This window comes from Scomber scombrus, chromosome 12 (genome assembly GCF_963691925.1).
Source record: "Scomber scombrus chromosome 12, fScoSco1.1, whole genome shotgun sequence".
NCBI classification, from domain to species: Eukaryota; Metazoa; Chordata; class Actinopteri; order Scombriformes; family Scombridae; genus Scomber; species Scomber scombrus.
The window spans coordinates 7,860,268-7,883,427 of record NC_084981.1 but is presented as its reverse complement, the minus strand read 5'-3'; the positions used below and the strand labels follow the sequence as shown (position 1 = coordinate 7,883,427).

The 23,160-nt window shown below is 41.3% G+C and overlaps 3 protein-coding genes across 4 annotated transcripts; 1 reads left to right on the top strand and 2 right to left on the bottom strand.

The window, feature by feature from the left end:
* Nucleotides 1–135: 135 nt before the first annotated feature.
* mcmbp (minichromosome maintenance complex binding protein) lies at nucleotides 136–7,571 on the bottom strand. Its single transcript, XM_062430284.1, has 16 exons — nucleotides 7,415–7,571; nucleotides 6,619–6,710; nucleotides 6,345–6,485; nucleotides 6,164–6,205; nucleotides 5,975–6,064; nucleotides 5,710–5,848; nucleotides 4,756–4,901; nucleotides 4,459–4,556; nucleotides 4,204–4,376; nucleotides 3,011–3,134; nucleotides 2,804–2,921; nucleotides 2,447–2,612; nucleotides 2,156–2,289; nucleotides 1,271–1,435; nucleotides 902–990; nucleotides 136–586 (listed from the first exon to the last, which is right to left on the bottom strand). Exons 1-16 carry the CDS (start codon nucleotides 7,482–7,484, stop codon nucleotides 460–462), a joined length of 1,914 nt encoding a protein of 637 aa, XP_062286268.1. The 5' UTR covers nucleotides 7,485–7,571; the 3' UTR covers nucleotides 136–459.
* Nucleotides 7,572–8,151: 580 nt separating this feature from the next.
* On the top strand, nucleotides 8,152–15,259 carry sec23ip (SEC23 interacting protein). Its single transcript, XM_062430124.1, has 18 exons — nucleotides 8,152–8,320; nucleotides 9,385–9,893; nucleotides 10,043–10,250; nucleotides 10,367–10,560; nucleotides 10,755–10,844; nucleotides 10,948–11,068; nucleotides 11,343–11,432; nucleotides 11,527–11,668; nucleotides 11,967–12,175; nucleotides 12,253–12,350; nucleotides 12,493–12,654; nucleotides 12,778–12,873; nucleotides 12,970–13,137; nucleotides 13,229–13,384; nucleotides 13,694–13,796; nucleotides 14,347–14,529; nucleotides 14,627–14,795; nucleotides 15,121–15,259. The coding sequence occupies exons 1-18, from the start codon at nucleotides 8,188–8,190 to the stop codon at nucleotides 15,200–15,202; spliced, it is 2,913 nt and encodes a 970-aa protein (XP_062286108.1). The 5' UTR covers nucleotides 8,152–8,187; the 3' UTR covers nucleotides 15,203–15,259.
* A 1,807-nt stretch (nucleotides 15,260–17,066) lies between these two features.
* csgalnact2 (chondroitin sulfate N-acetylgalactosaminyltransferase 2) lies at nucleotides 17,067–22,802 on the bottom strand. Of its 2 annotated transcripts, none has more exons than XM_062430126.1 (8): nucleotides 22,685–22,802; nucleotides 18,746–19,682; nucleotides 18,431–18,647; nucleotides 18,147–18,248; nucleotides 17,868–18,046; nucleotides 17,669–17,763; nucleotides 17,471–17,552; nucleotides 17,067–17,370 (listed from the first exon to the last, which is right to left on the bottom strand). In XM_062430126.1, exons 2-8 carry the CDS (start codon nucleotides 19,395–19,397, stop codon nucleotides 17,078–17,080), a joined length of 1,620 nt encoding a protein of 539 aa, XP_062286110.1. In that variant the 5' UTR covers nucleotides 19,398–19,682; nucleotides 22,685–22,802; the 3' UTR covers nucleotides 17,067–17,077. The 2 variants fall into 2 exon arrangements, with proteins under 2 accessions (XP_062286110.1, XP_062286111.1); XM_062430127.1 differs by lacking the exon at nucleotides 22,685–22,802 and adding an exon at nucleotides 19,890–20,005.
* Between the last annotated feature and the right edge of the window lie 358 nt (nucleotides 22,803–23,160).

Here is a 23,160-nt window from a genome sequence, read left to right as displayed (position 1 = left end):
AACAAGTGCTGCATGAGGTTTATTGTCAGATGCTTTAAGAAGTCACTGCTGATGTGTCAAACAGTTTGCTGGTAACGTAAGTTGAATGAGTATTGACGAAAGAAGGAAAATGCACAGTGGGGAAGAATTCTGCAGATTTCATTACTTTATTTACATATTTTTGAAGTTTAAAAAAATTTTGAACATAGAAAACTTGATCTGCAGCATCTGTCAGAATCTGCTGGCATGTGCCCCTCAGACGGCTGAATTTAAGGCACGATGACATATGATGTTACTATATGTACAAGCCGTTAATATCATTAGTTCTTTATGTGAAAATAAATCTAAGCTGCACGTTGGTTAGGTTAAAAAATAAACATGAACTAAATGGCACATGAAAAGCATCTTTATTACAAACTTTTTTATTTATTTTTAGGTATCAAAAAGAAAATAAGCCATCTAGTTTGTTCCACTGTGTGATCATGGCTCGTTGCCATTGACACACTTGTGCTGCTCCATCCTGCTCCTCCGCAGCATCTCGATGTGTTTGGCTCTAAGCCAGCTGTCTCTGGACAGAGACGTCTGTCCCAGACTGAGAGACAGCAACCTGATGACAGAGTCACAGTCAGCTACATCCCACTCACACACGACTCAGCTTGGAACAGTGCAACAAAATCAATACTGTGGCAATGTTTGTTTCTTAGATTTCTTCAGACAAAAAGCTAAAGTAAAATATACTCTTTAATTTTTTGTTCAACCCATGAAGTGATTACAATCCTCATTATGTCATATCTGGCATTTTCATTGTTTATTATCATCACTTTTTGTTGCATTTCTTAACACTTAACCTTTTAAAGAGTGCTGCGCAGGTTGCAAAGAAACAGTAAGGAAAGAAGCTTATATAAACATAGTCATAGCCCACCTTGCCACAACCAGCATCCTATGGAGGTCCTCAGCTGATATGCTCTGGGGGTCGTCCTTCCTCATATCTACAAAGTCATCCTCCACCGACTGAGAACACCATGAGAAGGACAAGCAGTTAAACAGTTAACAAAGACACAAACAGGCCTCCTGGATACACAATAGGATCATCTAACTTCAAAGAAACTGGTACCAGTTTATTTTTTATTCTACTGTGATAATATAAAATGTACACTTAAAATAATAAAATATACAGTTTATGTAAATCGGTTCGACAGTTCCCTAATTTTTTTTACGGCTCATCCATTTTCGCTCCTCGCTAATATGGATGTTTGTAGCTACAACAAACAGAAGACAAATTAAGTCTCACCTTCGTCAATTCTTCAGAGATACTGTAGTCCAGCAGCCGAGGCACACTTAAGTAGAGTCGGAACTTGTTCAGCTGTGATGAAGACGTTGGATGCATGTGGATGCTCAGATACTCGTCCATGTTGTCCGGGGTTACCTGAGACTGCAGGTGTATCTGACAGTCTGACTGTGGAGTTAAAGAGAGAGAAGTTTCACACTGTTCCAGTGAAAACCTTTTGACCTGGTAAAGCTACATGTCTGTCTACATGATGTCTATATTTTTTTCCACAGGTGTTGCTATGCAAAATAGGCCCTCTCTGTCTCTGTGTGCATGTGTGGTTTGGCATTGTCTCAAAACTTCACAGCGTGCTAGACGGGAGCGAAGCCTTAGCGAGCTGACGGCGAAGCATCTGATCAGCTGAAGCTTCAGCTGCTCATCAGCCAATAAGTGTTCGATGTAAACACAGCCGTGTGCTTCTGACTTCTAATCAACCCCGGGTTGTTTACAGCGCGCTGCCCTTCACCACGGGACTAATAGATGGACGAGCCTGACGCCTCTCCCAGGATTGTTCCTGTGGCACACAGCTGCCGTCATGGCAACCCATTAGACCAACACACAGGAATAGCACACAGCACATTCCTCAGGCTGTTCGCAACAGAGCGAGACCCGGGCTAAAGCCGCCAGCTGGAGGGGTTTCTGCAACCGGCCAATGGCGGCTGAGATGACAGCGTGACGCCGGCTGGAAACAACCTCCAGCGCCTGACACGACTAGGTCTCATGAGAGGCCGGTGGAAACCTAACCCCTCCCTGGCCGGGCTGGGGAGGGTGGAGTGTGGTGGTGCAGTTAAAAGGGTGGGTGGGGTGTTGAGTTTTTGCTTTGCACGCCTCATCCCCGTTTGTCCTCACCGGCAGCAGCGAGCGGCCCTCTGACGCGATGAGCACGTTAATATTGCAGGGGAATTCCATCTGGTGGTAGTTAAAGTCATAATCAACCTTCTGCCAGGAGATCACGTTCCCCAGGGCCGTGACGTTACGCACACCTGCAGCGCACACACACACACAGGAGAAGAAGATCCAACCTGGTTAGAGTTAAATCAGTCAACTCATGCTGATAAATGTCTAAACGCAGAGGGGACACATTAACAACAGACTTTGAGTGTCTCAGTGTCGTCCCCTCGCGGTTTCTTGAAACCTCACCTGTTGTGTCCAGCTGTCCCTGCTCCAGCTGTGTCTCGTCCAAAAAGAGGGAAGTGTTTTTGGCCAGCTGCAGGCCTCCGCTCACTAGCCGGTTGGCCACATAATCTTTCTTAGGCACCAACCGCATCTGGTTCATGTTTTGGAGGTTCATGCCCAAATAATGAGACTGCAGGGTGGCAAAAAACAAAGAAAAAACATTTATGAACAAATACGTATACTCTGAGATGGCATGAATATTCAATCAAGACTGTCCTGCACTCCTGGTTACTTACTGGGACACACTTCATCTCTAAATTAAAGTTCACATTCATGGTTCATTTTCTTTGTCAGCTTTGCAGATGAAGTGTGTTCACTCACAGAAGGCACGAGCTGCTGGATGATCTGGTAGAGGCGTTCGGTGTACGAGGAGACGGTTGGACATCCGCTCAGGTTCAGGGCGAATTTCCCCAGCGGGAGAACATCGTGTCTCGTATACCTACAGGAAAAATCAAGCACACAGTTAAATATTTGTGATAAAGCTGATTTGGGGGTTGCTGTTTGAAATCAGATCAAACTGACACTTACACGTCAGAGATGAGATGCAGAATGAGGTACTCCGCTGCCAGGACGTCTCCCAGGAGGACGTGAGTCAAGTATGTGAGCAGCTCTGCTCTGACGGAGGCCATCTCGCTCAGGGTCGAGGACAGAACTGAAGAAGAGAGACAAAAAAAAAAGGTTAAAAAGAGTCCCTGCAGCAACCTTTACAGTGGAAAACATTCACTGTATTATTCTTCTTGGAATGCTACACGACATACATGAACTTTAACATAACAGCCCCTTTTTTCTGCTCCTCTGCACACAGCTGGAGGCTGACGAGATAACATAGGGTTTCTTTCTTGCTTCTTTGTTTGAAGCACAGGGTTTTCATTATAGCTGGATTCAGTGAGGCAAAGAGACTGGAAATGCTAGAACATCAAAATACTCACTGATCTTCTTATTTTCTTTCATATAATCAATAAATAAGAAGTCTCCAAGTGCTCATTGTGTCTGAATTATAGTCCAAGATTTCCAAAAGGTATTAATTCATAGAAAATAAAAGATTTAACTAGTTTGGTATTTTTTCTTATTAAATTACATCAAATTGAACAACAAACTGATTATCAGGATTGTCAATTAATTATTTGTCAAAAGTAAATGATTAACAGATATAATTTCAGCTCATTTAATGTTTTTGCATTTTTGTAAGTACATTACTCAAACGTGTACATAGTATAATGACATTAGAGTCATTGTATGTAAAATAGTTGTAACCATAATAAGTTTAGTCTTCTGGTAAATTCCAGGTTACATTTGACAGACTGTCATTAAGTTACTTTAGTTTTATCCAGCTATTCTTCACAGTTAAGTGTCAACACAGTATAATACAGCATGCAGAGGTACAGAGTTCAATGTAGTGCTTTATGATGGTTTTTAACTCAGCTGACATTTAAAAAAAATATATTTTGTAGCAGTGCTGCTGGAATCACATTAGATGTTACGTCTAAGCTCAAGAAAATAATTTCATTTTATGTGCTAAACAGTCAGATTGTGACAAATGCTCAAAATTTTGTCCCTCTGAGACTGAATTGCAGCCATTTCAGTAAACATTTAACTACATTTCTTCTGACTGTGTAATTGGACAGAGTAGATTCATGGCTACTAACATTTACAGAGACACACACACACGCACATATATACACTGAGGATAAATAAATATAAACTCTACTGTCTGTCCTTACAGGCGCTGTTGTCCTCTAAGGTGGCGCAGGGCAGCAGGGGGTTGTTGTTTGGCAGTCGTTTGGCGTAGAGCATGTGGAGGCGGGGGACGAGCGAGGCTGGTGGGCTGTGCACTCTCTGCTCTTCTGCCGTTTCCATGCACTCTGCAGGGTCCAGTAGGGATGTGGAGGCGTCCCTGAGTGGACGAGCCAAGAGTGAGCAACAAACGCCATGATCATCGCCAGCGGAGGGAAATTAAACTAATTTAAATATCTTACCTCTCGTCTGCCAGAGCACTGAGAGCCGGACTGACCGACAGGATGCCGTACACCTCCAGAGTATCATTCAGTTTGAAGCTGTCCCAGTCTTTATACACCTGCCAACAACACATAGTAACACTTGATTAACTCCTCTGCTACACTTAAAAAGCCTGCTGATATATTAGGTATCATGTCTGAGATTACATTTCAGAACAAACCTTTGATTTGACCTAAATCATACATCAAGAAGTGTGTCAAATAGCATTCAAAACAAAGATAAAAGAAAAATGATTATTTTAGTGAGGAATGACATACCTTTACTAAGCATGAAGGGCCTTTCTCTCCTGGCAGAGGGAAGTTGAGGTCGAGATGGGAGGCAGACGCCGTCTGGCTGGAAGGAGCTTCTGTCTCCTGCCGCTTACAGTCGCCGTTGCCATGATGTTCTGTGGGATTTTGAGGACCTGCAAGAGAGAGTGGAGGGCAGTTTGTATATTTAGCAAAACACACTTTAATATTCTAGTGTTGTTTGATCATTTATGAACTGTAGATGATCATGACTTCTGATTAAGATCATGTGAATGTAGTGAAAGCTCTGGAACAACTCCTAAACGGACCTTGTGGTAAGATCACAAACACAGCAATTTTTTACCTAAGTGTCAGGCATTATTTCATCCTTTTCAGCTTCTACTAATCAAGGCTTTCCTTCTAATACCTGAAAAACTAAAACTAAGACTAAAACTAAATAAAAACTGAACTAAAACCAGTCAATTCCTCAAAATGAAAACTAAACTAAAACTACTTAAATCACTTGTTAAACTAATGAAATAAAAATGCAAACTGAAAAAATAAAAAAAATAAAAATGTCACAACTATAATAATAACTCTTGTTCAAACTCCATCTGTTGATGTAGACAAGATATTGATTGGAATCTCCAGAAGAGCTATTAAATGGACCTCAGACCTTGTGATATGGTGTAGAGTGGTAGAAAATGTCTACAAAATCGATGACACTCCATTGTAGCTGCACTAAAAACATTTGGTGTAACAAATTCTGTGATGTGCAGATAAAGTTTCCCTCCTACTAAAACACAGCTGTAACCCCTTGTGATGAACTGTATATTCAAGATGAGAAGATGAACATGCATCTCTCCCCATGACCTAGACTAAATTTAGAAGTTAACTGAAAAAAAAAGAAGTAAAGTCTACTAAAACACATCTTGGTGGACATCCTGCTTTTTCAGTTCGGCTACACACTTGCCCATCTCATACCAGTATGTGGCTCTCTCTGTTTCTGCGGCTGCGTGTCCATGTCGTCCGTGTCGTCGTCCTCCTCGTAGCTGCGTTTCTGTCTGCTCGGCACGTACGAGGTGGAAGGAACCACTCTTGCTTGGCTAGAGCCGGCATAGCTGTGCGACAGAGTTAAGGAAAACTTGGCAGAAAATGACACGTGATAAAAATCCATATTTAACCGTCTCCTGTTTGAAAAGCTCTCCCATCAGGTAGGAATGATTAAATCTGAACCAGAGAAGGATATCTCTTTCACCCAGGGACTTTCTCCAGGAATAGGCACACAGTAGAAAGTTTGTCTCTCTGCAGTCACTGTATTTTTGGAGTTAAAATCAACCTGGAGATAAACACAAAACTTAGTGTCGTTATTGGCAACGCTGAAGCTGGATTGAGGCTTTTATGGACCAAATGAATGACTGAACAGAGGAGGACTTACCCCACATTCTGTCACATCTTTGTATTTCCCACATCGCAGCACCTGCAGTGTGTCAGACAGTGTAATTAAGATGATACGATCAGAGATAACACATTATCAAATGCAAAAAAAAAAACGAGTGCCGGACACATGAGGACTGTGTTTATGCAAATAGCTGCACAGGGCGAGGATGGAGACTCACTTTAGCCTTTGTAGACGGATCAACGGTCTCGTACACTCCCATGTAGAACTCCGGATCAAACATGTCTTGGATTAAACAGCGGAACTTGACCAGGCTGTTGGGCTTCAGGTAGTGCAGAGGGACGTCGTTCATAGATGGAACCTGGATCAGCATGAACGTATTTAACATTTACAAGAGGAGAGTGAGCTCAAACAGGCTGTGACATTGAGGTTTACGGACATCTTTGGCATCTCAGTGAAATCTAAAAACGGAGAGAATCTCAAGGATTCATTACCCAGGTAGGAGCTTCTTTTTGTTTGAGCTGATCTTTGAAGAATTCAACCACTTTGGCCTCCCATCCAGAGTTCGGGTTGTTCTGGGAATCAGCTGAAATATCAACAAGAGTATAATGTTATTCAAAATAAAAGTAATATATAATAATAGTAGGGCTGCAACTAAAGATTACTTTCATTGTTGATGTTTCTGTCAATTGAGTTGTTTGGTCTATAAAATGACAGTTTCCAAAAGCCCAGATGTCTTACTTTGTCTACAACATTAATACTTTTTTATGGTTTCATTATGAAGCAAATTTATAAGGTTATACATTTAACAGTATTCAGGAATCATCTGACGATCTTTGCATTTAAAGATATACATTTTTGTTTTAATAATAATAATAATAATAATAATAATAATGATGATGAATAAAGAGTTTTAACAAAATTCCTTCATATCAAGACATAAATAGCAAGTTTACATAACCTCTGAAACTGCACGTTAAAGCCATTTAAAACGAGTGTGAGGACAACTAAAGGACCTGTGGATGCCTCATGTTGTGGATTTTAGTTCATACGTGTGGACACAGTGAGTCTCCTGCATTACTTCATATAACTTAAAGTGATAGTTATGTGAGGTGCAGGCGACATTAAAGCATAATACAATATAAGAATAGCGCCCGGAAACGTGTTATTTGTTACTTGTGGAGAATATGAATAGCACACACACACACAGTACATGTGAAAAGCATGGCAGCTAGCACTGCACGTAGCCACCATGCTAAATAGCTAGTTATGAAGAAGTCTCTTTCTCACCAAACATCCCTTCAACGACGCCCAGCGGGCTGTTGATCCAAGTGTTAGTCCAGTCCTGTGTGGAAGGCATCGTTTGCCAGTGACAGAAGTCAGGAGTATATAAAACAGGTCCGGTAAAAACCTCTGAGAATACAGTAGTTTGTTGACTTCCTCTCAGACGGGGGCAGCAGGAGTCAGGGCGGGAAAGTTGCGTCACCAGCCAGGAAGCGAGGGTTTGTTTGTTTTGTGTACAGAGACCGACCGGAGAGCGGAGCTGTAGGAGCGGTCACATAAATTCGCTTTAACATGCTGGATGTTAACAGTCTTATTTTACAGTCTATGTTCTGAAATAGATTAACACCCATTTTATATGAAATTATTCTTTCATATAAAATAAATGTTCTCATTTAAATTGATTATGATGTGTGTAATATGCCATTTATACTGTAGCACTTTTCTCTCAGCTCCACTATAATAATAAAAATAGCCTACAAATTGAATTTATTATTGTAATTAAAATATGAAACTATTAAATACCCCCGTGCAGTGACCCGCTCTCGCCTCTGGGTGGCAGTAGAAGGAGAGTGTGTTTGCTTTTCTACCACCAACGAACTGCGGGTCAAAAGACCTGCGTGTCTCCAGCAGATCTACAAACTATGTGTGCCGTGTGCTAAACGGTGTGTGCTGTATCTAATGCTTTATAGATCAGTATTAGGGGGGAGAACTCTGCGTGGCGAACTGAGCGTGTGCTGCTTGCCTGCTCCGGTAGTGGGTACGTGTAATTTTAAGGGAAAATGGCAGAGAGGAAAAATAATAATGTTCCCAATTCGAGTGCAAATTTACTGTTCAGCGCCGCTCCGGAGTTTAACTTCAATGTGCCTTTCATGCCGGTGAGTCGGGCATCTGGTCCGGCAGTGCTGTCAGGAGGTGAGATGAACTACTGACGGAGGAAATGTCTGAACCGTGTCGTTAGCAGGCTAATTGAGCTAGCCGGGGGGAGCTGTCAGCTGTTATTTAGCCTGAAGGAGATAAAACCAGAACTAAACACGGTGTTTGAGCTGGCAGACTGATTAGCTTAACATCGACAGTCAGTGGAGGATTAAACGATGTGGGGGCTCCAGGTTAACACTGTCTTTATTTAGTTTTACCCTTTCTTTAACTGGGAATAGTGGTAATGGCAGAGGTAGAATTACACACAACTGTTTTCATTAGTAAAACTGTTAACTATGAATAGTACAACTATCAACACCAAACAGTTAAACTACTGTAAAAGTCCTGCCTTCAAATACTCCTCAAATGAAAGTAAAAGAGAGGTATTATCAGCAAAATGTTCTTTATTTACTTAATGTCTATTTGACGTGGAGCTTTTCATTCTGTGTTTAATTGTTACATTTTGTGAGTAAAATCTGAAACAGCAACATCACCAGTAACATCTATCTGTCAGGTAAATGTAGTGGTACAATGTTTTCTTCTGAAGTAGAAGTATGGTTTGGGGTTTTTTTGTAAGTTATTGGACAGTGGTACAGTGAGTTAGAGCAGTAACATAATTGAATATTTTTAATGTATTAACATCGTAGTAAGCCTATAGCTGAGGGGGGGCCCAGTCAGTTGCCTATTGGTAAAGTCTGCCCCTGTTGACAGTGGTGTGTTTTGGTCTGATGTTTCATAACATGTCAAGGGAGTACGGCTATTTTTGGGAGATATATCAACATTACATTTTCTATCAAGTCCTAAAATTCACCACAGCCTTCTGTCTGAGTTCTCTTAAATACTAAAAAAACATTTACTCATATAATGTATTCTATAGTGTTTTTAAGATCTACTCTCACAGCATCCTCAATTACAGCTGTTCCTGGGACAGACTGGTGATTCACTACTATACAAAGTTGAAATGATTTATCATCTTGTTGATCAACAGAATTGCCATCACAGTTAAATGTTCTTACTGCTCAAATGTGAGTAAGTTTTACTCTCATGTTTATGTCCATCAGATGACTCCACTGATGTTGGAGAGGAAGACAGCTTTCTGGGTCAGACCTCTGGGAACGGACCAGCCCCCTCTACATTCAACTACTTCTCCAGCCCAGTAACCAGCAGTGATCCATTCGCCGCCATCGGCCAGTCGCCATGCCCTCCACCAGCACTCTCATCAGCTCCTACGACAACAGGCCTGGCGTCTGTTCCCAGCAGCGTCGGCATGGCTCCGCCGCCAACGCTTTCAAGCTCCCAAATGAACCCAGCTACTCCGGTATTTGGCAGCGCAGTTTATCAGAGCCCTATGGGGCGTCACACTCCTCCCCCAAGCTCAATGACCCCGCCGCCTCCTCAGATGCAGCCACAGAGTCATAACCCGTACCGACACACCCCCATCAGCAGCAGAGCCAGTCCTTATATTCCAGCTCCAGAGGTCCTGCCGCCGACCCACACACCTCAGCAGAATCCCTACTCCCTCACCTCTGCGCCACAAACATTCCCGCCGTCAGGACCCACTTTCACAAGGGTAGATACAGATTCAGGTTTTTGATTAAGTCATTAAGTTAAAGAACCGACTGTTAACGGCACCGGCTGCATGCCTAAAATATAACCACCGAGAATGAAGAAGATGTTGATAATCAGCACATTAAACTTTTTTTTCTCCTCTCTCTTCAGCCTCCACACACACAGATTCAGGCGGCTCCACTGCCGCCCAGCACTGCTGGAGCAGTAGTCCCCGCTGGTCCCATGATGCCGTACAACTATAATGTTTATGAGCAGGTTCAGCCACACTGGTTCTTCTGCAAGATAGTGGAAGCAAAGAGCGTCTGGCTTCCTTTCAGCATTATCGACTCCCTTCAGCTAGAGGAGACGTTCAACTCAGGTTATATGACAGACTACAAATGGTTTTCACACATATATTCCTACATATTTTACAATGGATGATGGGGAAACTCTGATCTGCTCTTAAATTGCTGTTGTGGTCCTTTTTTGTCGCAGTTCAACCAGACCCAGAAAATGTGATCGTGCGCACAGACGGAGGACGTTACGACGTGCAGCTCTACGACCGCATGCGGAGTGCTGTTTACTGGGAGGAGGAGAACACGGAGGTCCGACGCTGCTCCTGGTTCTACAAAGGGGATACGGATAGCCGCTTTATCCCTTACTCTGAAGACTTTAGTGACAAGCTGGAGGTTCGTCTCACTAATGCATTTGATCCAAAACAGATATTATGATGCATTTATTTCTCATCAACCTCTGCTTTGAATGAATGTCCAGTTTCTGTGTTGATTAAATGATACTGTAGTTAAAAAGTGGTAGATCATCTCAGGTCTTAATGGTAAATTTAAGTTCTATTTACATTGTACATTGTTTCTTTAAACTACAGGCAGAATATAAGAAAGCTGTATCTACCAACCAGTGGCACCGCAGACTGGAGTTCCCATCAGGAGAAACCATTGTCATGCACAATCCAAAGGTAAACCATTAGTCTGATTAGTCTTAAGTGGTGGTATTGTGATCATTAATCCTGTTAGTTTGATTTAATAAGTGACAAGGCTTTGTTCTGTGTGGCTCTGTAGGTGATTGTGCAGTTTCAGCCCTCCTCCATACCAGACGAGTGGGGCACAACTCAGGATGGACAGACCAGGCCCAGAGTGGTCAAGAGAGGGATTGATGATGACCACGATGAAGTGCCTGATGGTAGTCAAGTTCCACTTTACACAAACTAATTTGAAGTGTAGGCACTAATAGAAAAAGGTCTGTGAAGTCGATGAAAATCAGATTTCACTGCGAAATGCATTTTTATATCAGACTGTACATGCAATGCAGCTTAATTAAGATATAATAATAACCTTTATTTCAAAAACAGTGAGATAACAACATGAGATGCCCAGTTTATAGCATGCTGGGACTGATCTCGAAGATCAATGAGCAACATAAAATTCAACATTTCTACTGTATGTACCTTTTCCAGGTGAGCTCCCCAAGGTGGATCATCTCGTGTTCATGGTTCATGGAATCGGTCCCGTGTGTGACCTGAGGTTCAGGAGCATGGTCGAGTGCGGTGAGTACAAAACATTCAAACCATTCTTCAGTATATGTGTACCCTCTCTGATGACTCCTTTTGAAATAAACGGGTCAAATCTTTGTGCTTTCAGTGGATGACTTCCGTAGCGTGTCGCTGAAGCTGCTGCAGAGTCACTTTAAGAAATCCACGGATGATCACGCCATCAGTCGGGTGGAGTTCCTACCTGTCCAGTGGCACACGGCTCTACATGGAGACGCCACAGGGGTGGACAGGTGAGGAGAGGCAGGGTCCCACTGGCTTTGAAAGTTTAGGAATAATAAACCAGACATAACAGAGAATGCTGAACATTACATCAGTCTAACTATATGTACAAAATGAGTTTCATCACCTTTTTTTCTATTGAGTTGGTTATTTTTGTTTATTTAGACTAATAGGAACCTATTGGATTGTCCTCACAATCATTGAAAACTGTGTTATTTGGTCAAGATCCATTCAGTGTGCACACCAATGTCATCGTACAGAAAGACTGAATAGACTGAACTAATTCATAGACTTTTTTTCTCTTTTTAGGAGGATAAAGAAGATTACCTTGCCCAGCACTGGACGTTTACGTCACTTTACAAATGAGACTTTGTTAGACGTGCTCTTCTACAACAGTCCCACTTACTGCCAGACCATCATGGACACAGTTGCCCTAGAAATTAACCGACTTTATGCCCTGTTCTTGAAAAGGAACCCAGACTACGCAGGAGGCATATCTGTGTCCGGACACAGCTTAGGTAATAAACCATTTCATTAGTATCAACACTCCTGTTTTATCTTCTGCTTAGTTTTTGTTAATCATTTATTCTTCCAGGTTCCCTTATTCTCTTTGACCTGCTGTCAAATCAAAAGAATGGCTCTCCTGCACTTGTCACGCCAATCATTCCCACTGCCAATGGAGACACTAAGCAGGTTATATGCCAGTCTATTGATTTAAGTTCATATGTACAGTAGAATGTCAATCAATTATCCTGCTAATCAGTTGAAAAGGAGTACTGATGTGCTTCAAAGTAATGCCTCAATAAATAATTGTAAATTCTGCTTCTCAAATCAGGTGACAGTCCCCGTTCCACAAGCCGTAACACCTCCAGCTGTGGAAGAGGAGCCCAAAGAAGATGGGGAAGAGTTTGAGGATCTCTCTGCTATGCTGGAACATCTGGGCCTGTCTGAGTACAAGGGTACCTTTGACGAAGAGAAGATCGACATTGAATCTTTTGTAAGTTTGTATGAAAATTGTTAAAAAATCTGAGACAGCAGTAATGTGACTACATCTCGGGCTTTTTTAATGTCGATCTTGTGAGACAGAGGTGGTTTGTTTTACTTTGTCCCGTTCTTTTAGCTCATGTGCACTATCGAGGACTTGAAGGAGATGGGGATCCCGCTGGGTCCGAGGAAAAAGATTGCCAAGTTTGTCAAAGAAAGGGTGAATAAGCAGGTAGGTTTGGCAACATGTCTTTTTTTTTTGTATGAGTAAGGCAGATGGTCAAATTGATGACTAACTTGCTGTTTTTGTCTCTATCTTGCACGTCAGGCAGCTCAGGAGAAGAAAGCTGAGGTCAAGGAGGTCAGTCAAGCTGTGGCGCTCCCACAAGCAGCAGCTGAAGTTCTCCCCAATCCCATTGCAAAGAAGCTTCCAGTGGGCAACACCGTCTCCTCCATCCACGTCAATTACAATCACTTTGAAGTTGGCACTGGACAGGTAGGTCTGATTGTTAAAGAGGATCTTAAAACTGTAGATTTGGCTGGATGTTGAATGTTGAGTAATAACTATTAATGCTTTTGCTCTGTAGGTGTCAGTGGTCTACCACACTCTGGACTTTGAACCAATGAATTTCTTTGCCTTGGGTTCTCCAATTGGGATGTTCCTGACAGTCAGAGGCCTGGAGAAGATTGAAGAGACGTACCAGCTGCCAACATGCAAGGGATTCTTCAATATTTACCATCCAGTAAGCAAATCTTCCAAACTGTAATCCTGTAGGACTAATTAATTTGTAGCTGCTCAAAAACATATTCCCCCACTTGGCTTAGTGTGTAAAGTTATTTTATACATAATCATAATCAGATAGAAATCTTAAAAGGAGTATTTTTTCTTATTAAGGTTTGTTACATATTTAATATCTATGTATTTGCTCGTTCTTCTGTCTTGTCCAAAAGATTTGCCTTAAAGTAAACTGGAAAAGTGATTAAAGCAAAGAAGCTGAGTCACTTTATGCACTGCCAGCTGACAGCATCATTAATTGCTTGTTTTATTGTAGTTGGACCCGGTGGCGTACAGGATCGAGCCCTTGATCATACCAGATATGGAACTGAAGCCTGTTTTGGTTCCACATCACAAAGGAAGGAAAAGGCTTCATCTTGGTACAACACTCAAAAGATGCTTCTTATTTCTTTTATAATTTTTACTGCTCACAACTAAATATAAGTTTGTCAAGAGGTTAATGCTAAGGTCTGACACAGTCACACGTCTTCATAAGAGCCAAAACTGAGTTTTTGTGTAGTGTTATTATATGTTGTGTCCACAGCTCAGGCCTCTCCTGCCACTTATGGGTGGGGTGCTCTAATTTGTGAGCTGGCAAAATACAAAGACACTATTCTTATGTTGAAAATGCTGTGGCTCTATATTAGAGCAAACTGACCGGTCTGTTCATAGAAATGATCTGACATGTAAGCTGATGAAGTTTTTTCTCTTGTTGTTTTTCAGACTAAAATTTTAATGTGGCATTAAGGATAAATAGTGTTTTTCATAACCATTGGTTAAATAAAATTATAATTAGATTTCTTAACATTTTTTTCTGCATAGATGGATAGCAGCATGGCAGACATTCCTTTTAGTTCTAAGTGAAAATCAGTTTAATGTTTCAATGCCTCTCAATGCAGATGGTTTCAGTAATGTATCTCTCTGTTTCAGAGCTGAAGGAGAGTCTCTCCAGGATGGGCTCTGACTTGAAACACGGTTTCATCAGCTCCCTCAGGAGCGCCTGGCAAACACTCAATGACTTTGCTCGCGCTCACACCTCGTCTGCTCAGCTCCAGGCCGAGCTGGCCATGGTGGCCAGTCAGATTGCAGAGGAGGAGAAGCAAGCGCAGGAGGGTGAGTTTATCTTTTACGATTTACAACAAGCAACTCCATCACGTTGTTTATGGATTGGGCGCGACTGATAAAACTGTAATAAATTCTTTCTGCTTAGTCACAGAGCACAAGATCTCAGAGAGCCCCGAGCCAATGAGAGAAGAGGAGCCTCAGGTGAAGGTCGGGATGCTGAACGGAGGGAATCGAATCGACTACGTCCTGCAGGAGAAGCCCATAGAGAGTTTTAACGAATACCTGTTTGCCCTCCAGAGCCATCTCTGCTACTGGTACACAACACTTTATTTTATTCAAACTCTTCAGTCATGTTTTAGTTTAAAGTCAATCCCTTCACCAATTTACAGTTGTAACATATAAAGAAGAAATATCCTGCTTGTTGGACAATTTGGCTATATACAACGTACTGTATAGTTTATGTTTAAGTGATTGTCAATTTCCATTCAAATGTAACTTTTCTCAGCATTTTCCTCATTTTCTATAAATAATAAGAGCATTATTTTGTTAGTTTTCTTACTCTAAACAGGCACTTTACAAGGTATAACTCAAATATTGTTGCTGTTGTGAGATAAGAACTTAATGTTTGTTGTTTTGTAGGGAATCTGAAGACACAGCCCTGCTTATTCTCAAAGAGATCTACAAGACCATGGGCATCCATCCAGAACAGTTTGTACATTAATAAAGTGAAGTACCTGAGATGAAAATGAGCCTTTCTGAAATTTTGCCATTTCCTGGATTTTGATGATTTTTTTCTATTATTTTTCTCCTCATTTATTTTCTATTCATGTAGTTTACTGTATACAGATGAATAATACAACAGTATTATACCATTTGTCTTAAATTAAGAAAAATATGAATGACCTGATAGATTTAAGAAATGTCTTGATTTGTTTGATATTTACATTTTTATAGCATAAATTATAGGAGTGATCAGGTTTACTGGAAATACTCTATGTATCTAATGAAGTGCTAACAGCAGAAATGACAATAGCAGCAGTTAATGCAGCCTCCTGTAAGTTTTATTTCATGGCCATGTCAAAATAAATCATTTCCTTGCACAAGTATTTTGTGTTTGAATTGTTTTCTTCTGCTGAGAGGAAGACATGTGACATGACTTCCGTCAGGGTGAGCAGAGTTCATCTACAAAAAAAGCAAGAATATCTAAAAAAACACTGATTAAAAATGATTACAGTACAGGATGAGATGCAAGATTGACCTGCTTTCCTTTTTGAAATAAAATAACACACTTCTTCTATGTAAGAATCTGACAACTCTGCACATCAACATTACGCCTCTCACTTCTGACTTAACTGATCAGCTGTAACACACTCTCTCATTATGAGTTAAATTAACAATTCTACAGCTGCCGGCGCAGCTTTGGAAAAAAAAATCTCTTTAATGTTTACTTTGAGCTTGTAGGCACGTACGACAAAAGTATTCAACTTACATGTATGAAACAGACATATTAGAAAAGTATTTACAAGAGTGGCGATCACATTCAATCTCAGTCCAGTATTCTGAGTAATAGTGCTGCGAGTGATTCTCACCAGGCATACATGAGAAATCTTTGTTTATAATAATACTGGTCCACATAGACCTGATATCATAGCGCTGCATGCTATAAGCAGATCTTTGCTCCTGACTCTTTAACTATTTAATCAACATGCTTCTCTGTTAAAATGAAGCTGTTGCCAGTAAAGGAAGATAAGTGACCGATTGTCACATTAAACACACAATAAAAAAGGTCCCTTTTTTACCACTTTGCCAGTCTGAAACAACCTATAACTATAATACCAGCTGAACAGAATGGCTCCACAGACGACTAATACACTGGATGAAATTGAACGATTGAAAATTGCTTTGATCTCAACTCTCTGACAGTTGGAAGTCAGTAGGATGCTATTAATATTTGATGCATTTCTACTTCTATTTTGGGAAAGTGCAACTTCTCATTATTCCTTTTGTCAACAGCTGACTTCTTACCCTTTTCTAACTTTTTTTTTTGTATTAAAAAGCCACTGCAAACATTGACAGCTGGTCATATTTGGAAGTGTTTGATCATCTGAAACAGCTGAAATCTACAGACTGAGGTCACACTCAGTAAGCAGTAAACAGTAATGAAGCAGCAGCAGCAGTGTGAACATGGCGATTCAGCTGCTGTGTTTAAAAGCAAGTAGGATTGCTTAATGAGAAGTTATGTCTCCCAAGTTAATATCTGCATGCTTACTGAATTGATGTCAATATATAAAGTACAAAGTCAACCTAAATCTGAGAGATATTTGTTTGACAAGAGTAAATTTTCCCCCAGCAGGTTAAATATTAACAATTTGATCTTTTACTCGTGTTTGATACTGCTGTAGTTGTACCATCTAGTAAAGATTCACATTGGTCAATGTAATTGTTTTTTTGTTTTTTTTGTACATTCATTTGTCTACAGCTGTGCGGTGAAATGCAGAAGGATCCGTGTACATATATGTCTTTGTTGTAGTGCATTAATAATGTCAGAACCTCACAGTCGTAACACTGGAATGAAGTTGAGTGTGCAGAGTGCTGCTCAGTCCTCTGCTTTGCTCTGAGTCTTGAAGGCCTGCTTGCGTAGGTGAGCCTCGATCTCCTCGCGGAAAACCAGCATGCCCAGATGAGAGTGCGAGGCCTCGTTCATGGCTTTGGACTGGATGCACATGCGGTACTGCTCCGGCGTTAGCTCGTCCGCGCACTGCTTCTCGTGCCACATGTGGAAGAGACCCGACACCGGCGTCCGCATCACGATCAGGTCGCTCCGGAGATACTTCCTGTACAAGTGGACGTCTTCGACACCCCAGCCTTTCACTTCGAGATCGAACCCCCCTGGAAGAAAAAAAAAAGGATTCATAAGTGTTCAATTAAAGAAAAACTGTTTTAAGGATTTACACTAGTGAGTATTATTAAATGAATAATCGGTGCTTACCGATATTTAGGAAATCTGAGCGATACTGACACGTCATTCCAAAACCGAAATCTCTCCAGAATCCAGCATCCTTTTTGTGGATCTATTTAAGAACAGATAATAATGACTGTTAATGTTTGGTTGAATCTACATAGATAAAAAAATGACATACCATCTTTCTACTACTCAGAAATGAATGTGAACTTTTACAGTTCTTACCAGCTGGAGTTCGATGGGTGGAGCCAGCTCCAAATTTCCGTAGACGATGGCAGGATTGTACAGACTGAACACCACTGGATAGAAGACTTTCTTGTCTACAAAGCAGAATTAAACAAATTGCACAATATTCAGTCAAACGCACACAAAAGCTCAAAAACGCTATTATGGTAATATATCTGTTAAACATGTAGAAACATACTGGGAGCAGCGTGGAGACGACAGGTGTTGAGGAATTCTAGTGTAAAATGGATGTCCACGTCGCAAAAAAACATTAAGACGTCGCCTTTCTTCCAAGCGTGGGCTCCGATGTCAAGACCCCGACCGCGGGAAAACTCCTCCTCCACTGGTATCAGAGTGTAATTGGAGAAATTCTCCTCCCTGATAAACAACAAATGCTGCACATTTAAACTGCCATGACACATCACTCTCAAAAGTAGCACAAGCGTATCAAAAGCTCTTTCTTGGTGAAGGCACAAACCTCGACATTCTTTCCAAAGATGACTTCACCTCTTGCAGGCTCTCTTGCCCAAAATAAACCACAGTGAGGTAAACACGTCTGTCCTGTTGTATGCACACCTCCCTGGAGACATTCACATGCAGTATATTACACATTTTTCTAATCAATTACAACCACACACTGTAAGTTTGTTTTTAATTACACAGCAAAGATGAAACTGAGTAGACGCATCTATTGAATACATGTTTTCAGTTGAACATGCAAAGTCTTGTCTGGCAGATGGGGAGAGTTTCGGTTGAGCTCACCTGAAGTTGTGCAAGAACTGTGAGAATGTGTCGACTCTGCCTGACAGCGGCACAATGATGTTGATTATCATTCCTGATGTTTCCACAGATGTGCTCCTGACTTTCATCAAGGGGCCGAAAGGCCTGAAGAGCGTGACGTGGCGGAAGCTGCTGGAATCCTCTTTGGCAAAGAAGAGCTCGTAGAGCGATCCTTTGTCCCGTTCGGTCCTGTACAGACCTGCCAAGTAACACGATATGAGCAACAATGCTGGACTGAGAGGTCTGGTGGTTACAGTTATTGTTTGCCAGGTTGTAGCGAGGCAGTGCGGGTCTTACCTTCAGTAAAGTGACCCTCTGTGTAGGTTTGTCTCTGCATTGGCATGTCGTCCTCCACGCCGTCCTCCTCATCGGGGTTGTTGATGATGTCCAGCGCGGCCTCGATGACCTCCACCAGCTCGTCCCTGCGGTCTTTGCGGACAGGTTTCTCCTCCGGGTGCCGTGTCAGTCCCATCTCCAGCTGGTACACCTTGGACGAGGTGAAACTCTCAAAGGGCACCAGTGCGTACTCGCTGGGCAGGCGCGCCCCCGTGTTGACCTCAGCTTTGTCGATCTGAGAGTGAAGGTACTCCAGCAGATCTCCCGGCTCCTGGTCTTTAGCCTCGGCCAATCCCTGCACCCCGGGTGGCTCCTTTTTATCCTGCATGAGCTTCAGCTTCTCGCTCATTTCCTGCAGCTCCTGCTTGAGCTGGGCGATCTGGCGCTTCAGGCTGGCGGCGCGGTTCAGGTGGCGCTCCTCCTGCTCCTGCAGCATGGCCTGGTAGTACTCCTTCCCGTAGGCCTCGCCCGCAATGCCGGGCAGGACCAGGCTGATGTCTGCCGGAGGGGTGCACTCCAGCAGGTACGCGAACAGCAGCAGCACCAGCAGCAGGAAGAGGCCCAGGAAGAGCCAGCGGACCCGGCCCTGGAGCGGCAACCCCCGCCTGGGCATGGCGCTCACATACAAGCTATAGCGGGCAGCTCAGCATTCCCTTTCCCCCTCTGGTCTCCTCTGAGATGAACTCATTCACATTACTTAAAATCTACTTCTGCACGCCATCTCAGAGGTTTGGGAAGCCTTTCACAATTTTTTTCCTGAGCATATTTTTAGCAAGAGGAAGTGAGGCTTTCAAAGACTTCTGTCGACTTTCATTCTTGTCTTCATACTGTGAAGGTCTTGTTTCGATGTGTCAGCATTTTCACACATGGGTCCACAGTAAATCCATAAGATGATCACCTGGGGAGAAGCACACAGATCTATGAGACCAAAATAGATTTTTACTACACAAAGAGAAGTTAGTGAAGCCTTTCAGATAAATACTTTTAGTTCAGGTTAAAACATTAATAATCAGCAGATAATCAGCTTTATAGGGCTTATTCAGACATAAACACTATATTATACAACATTATTTCACCATTCAATCACCCACAGTAATTAACCAACCTGCCAATGACTGTTTCATTCACAATAAATGAGATAAAACTATTTTCTGTGATCATTTTCTGTCAACCTTCTGAGAATATTTCACAGATCAAACAAGGGCAGCAGGAATTAGCTGCACCTGAACTGTCCTCGCTAGCAAACGGCTGCTAAACAACAGCAGGGGGAAAAGTGGTGAGCCAGGTCAACACACAGCCAGATACTGAAGACCGACATCCTTCTTTCCTTTCAAAGTAAAAGCACGACACTCTGCAGGACAGCTCTGAAAATAAAAAATAAAACGCCACGGAGCACTTTGTAGTGACAGGATGTCAGACAAGGATGAAATGTTCTAGATTGCCTGTTTTAATTATCTTGTTACTTAGAAGCTTAAGAGGGCTCAGCTACTGTATATATGTTCATATCAGCTGTTGACATGGCAAGATGGAGAAAATTAAAACAGTAAGCTGGACTTGAGAACATTTCTCTGCTCATTTGAGGAACTTCTTCAATTATGTTACCAGGCAAGACATCTGCATAGTCTAGCCTTTATTATTATTATTTTTTTTAAATATGTATAGCACTTTTCAAGCTAGGAGCACAGTGTTTTCCACAGTGAGCATAAAAGATGATCACACATATATAAAGAAAAACACAAGAAAAGCTCAAATCAAGCACACAATTAAAAGAAAAAGTAAAAGAAATGCCCAAATAAATCATCAAAAACATGTGAAACTATTAAAATATACTTAAAATCAGTTGGTTGCAAATGACAAATAAGATGAGTTGTCAGGCAAAAAGGCAAGTCTGTCTTCTTGAAGGTCATACAGCCGAAGCTACGACACAGAGAGATGCTGTTTTTCTACCATGACAGTCACAGCCTTTACCTGGCCTCCCAGGTGTAAATCAGTCTCCAGACGGCTATAATGAAAACCAGCAGGGTGCTGAGTCGGCACGGCCACAGTCGGGAACCAATTCAACAAAACCGCTGCAGTTGTTTGTAGCTCGACAGAGAAAAGTGAGTGTTGATTCTTTTTTCTTTCCCTACACTAAGCACTTCCCTTTTCTCGTTCAAAGCCTGCAGCGCTGTTTACCAGAATGTGCCAATTCATGTTTTTCTGTTAAAAATCTGAGTTGAAAGCCAAAAATGCTGACTTTATCTGCAAGGACATTACTTGAAACATTTTCTGAATGATAACCACAAGGCAGAAGAAATGTTCACCAAGGACTCGTTCTGCTGATGCTACATATCAAGGTTTTTAACCAGTCTTTGAAAAAAGGGGGAACCAACAACAACAAGCTGCACTCTGAGAGCTGCTTTTTGGGTTATTTCTGTGCAGAATTCATCAGCGGCTCCAAGAAGGAAGTCATAATTTGCATGGTGTGTATATTTGTGCCAAAAGCGCAGAGATGCAAACAGGAATGGTTTAATGGTCACGCAGAGTCGAATCAGTGAGAACTAGTTAGGATGATTTCTGCTTTTTTAACACTGGTGGCATTAAATACGAAGCTCTGCCTTTATTTACACAAGCAGTGACACAGCAGCCTCACATGCAAAGACAATCACACATAAATACTCTCCAGACATAATAGATAGTTACTTAAAACAATGTCCTACATTTATCTTATTGTTGCATTTTTTCAAGCTGCCAAGCACTATAATAAAAATAAATGCAACATGAGTGGCTGACAGCTCCAGAAGAGGTTACCACTGTGGTTTTTATGAAAGCAATTATCACGTACACCCATCATTATATTTAGATACAAGAACAGGAAGTAACAACTTCTGGTAAATGAACTTCATTATGTCCAGATTGTTAAGCATACATTGTCATTTTTCTATGCTTTTACTATTTTGTGCGTTATGTGTGTTATAAAACAAATAAGATAATATGGGAGGAAGACCTGGGTTGTATGTTTGACGAAGAACATTGGGAGAGGATTGTTTACAACATTGGAGACTAAATTAATTCAATATAAACTACATTATAGATATTTATAGATATTAAAGGCAGTTTATGTTGGAATTGTACAACAATACACAAAAGAATGCATTGTGGGAATGTCTCATGGTTTCAGATACACATGGGTGAATGGTTATTGTGTAAACAGCCCACATCACAAAAGTGATGTCTCCTTGGAGACAAAACTGTAGTGCAGACTAAATTTGCATTTACAGTATTAACATCTGGCTTAATAACATGTGCCCCTTTGATTCTTAGATGAAGGAAAGAGCTTAAAACTCCCACACTGAACATGTGGAAGGAAAACATGATGGAAATGATTGCATGTGAAAAGATTCAGGGAAGATTGAACTGGAAAAGTGATTTGGTTAAAGAGCAATGGGACAGCTTCAGCAGGTCTATGTCCGGAAAAAGCAGCCTAACCATGATTCTAATGGTTTGATACAGCAACATCTGTAACATCTGTGACTGCTGCCACGTACTAATGCCCACCACATTATTATAACCAAATAACTGCCTGTCTTATATCAGTGTCTAGTCGTCTAGCCTGTTCTTCTTTGTTTTTATTGTTCGATTTTAACAAAATAAAATTCAACAAAACAAATAATTAATGAACAATGAAAAAAATAAGTTTGGTGTATAACAGTTGTTCTTAAACATAACACAGGTCTATCCATGTGACTAAACCTGAGCTTTCTGTCCTCTCTTCTTTACTTTGAACAATCTCAGCCGGATGTGGACTCTGTTCTTCAGTTAGCTTAGCGACGGTCGTGTCTCCGCTCCGATTTCAGCTTATTTTATATCTTGTTACACAGCCCGCTAAATTGGTTTTATACCGTAACACCAACTACTCACCTCGGCCAGTGTCTTTCCATCTGTACGTGTCCTTACGGCTGAGGGTTTGGTGTGAAACCAGCAGCAGCACACAGCCTGTGTTGCAAAATGCCACGGAGCAAAGAGAAAAGAGTGGGACGCAATCTACTTCCGGTCAGCGATTAACCAATGGTGACTTTGCGAGTGAGTGTCGTCATCAAACACGCTGAAGCTTCGTGTTCACAATAATAACATTTACATTTTTAATCAAACATTATTTACATTACATTACAGTATTATTTACATTTTTATTGTTGTTTCTTGTAAATATTAATTGCAGAACACATTTTGTTAAGTGACTTTTCATTAAAAGACTATTTATTTATTTGACTATTTAATGATAATAATAATAATAATAATAATAATATAACAATAATAATAATATCATAGCATTTAGTTTGTATCGCACCTTTCATTCCTGGTGAAACTCAAAGTGCTATAGTATTAATAACAAGGGT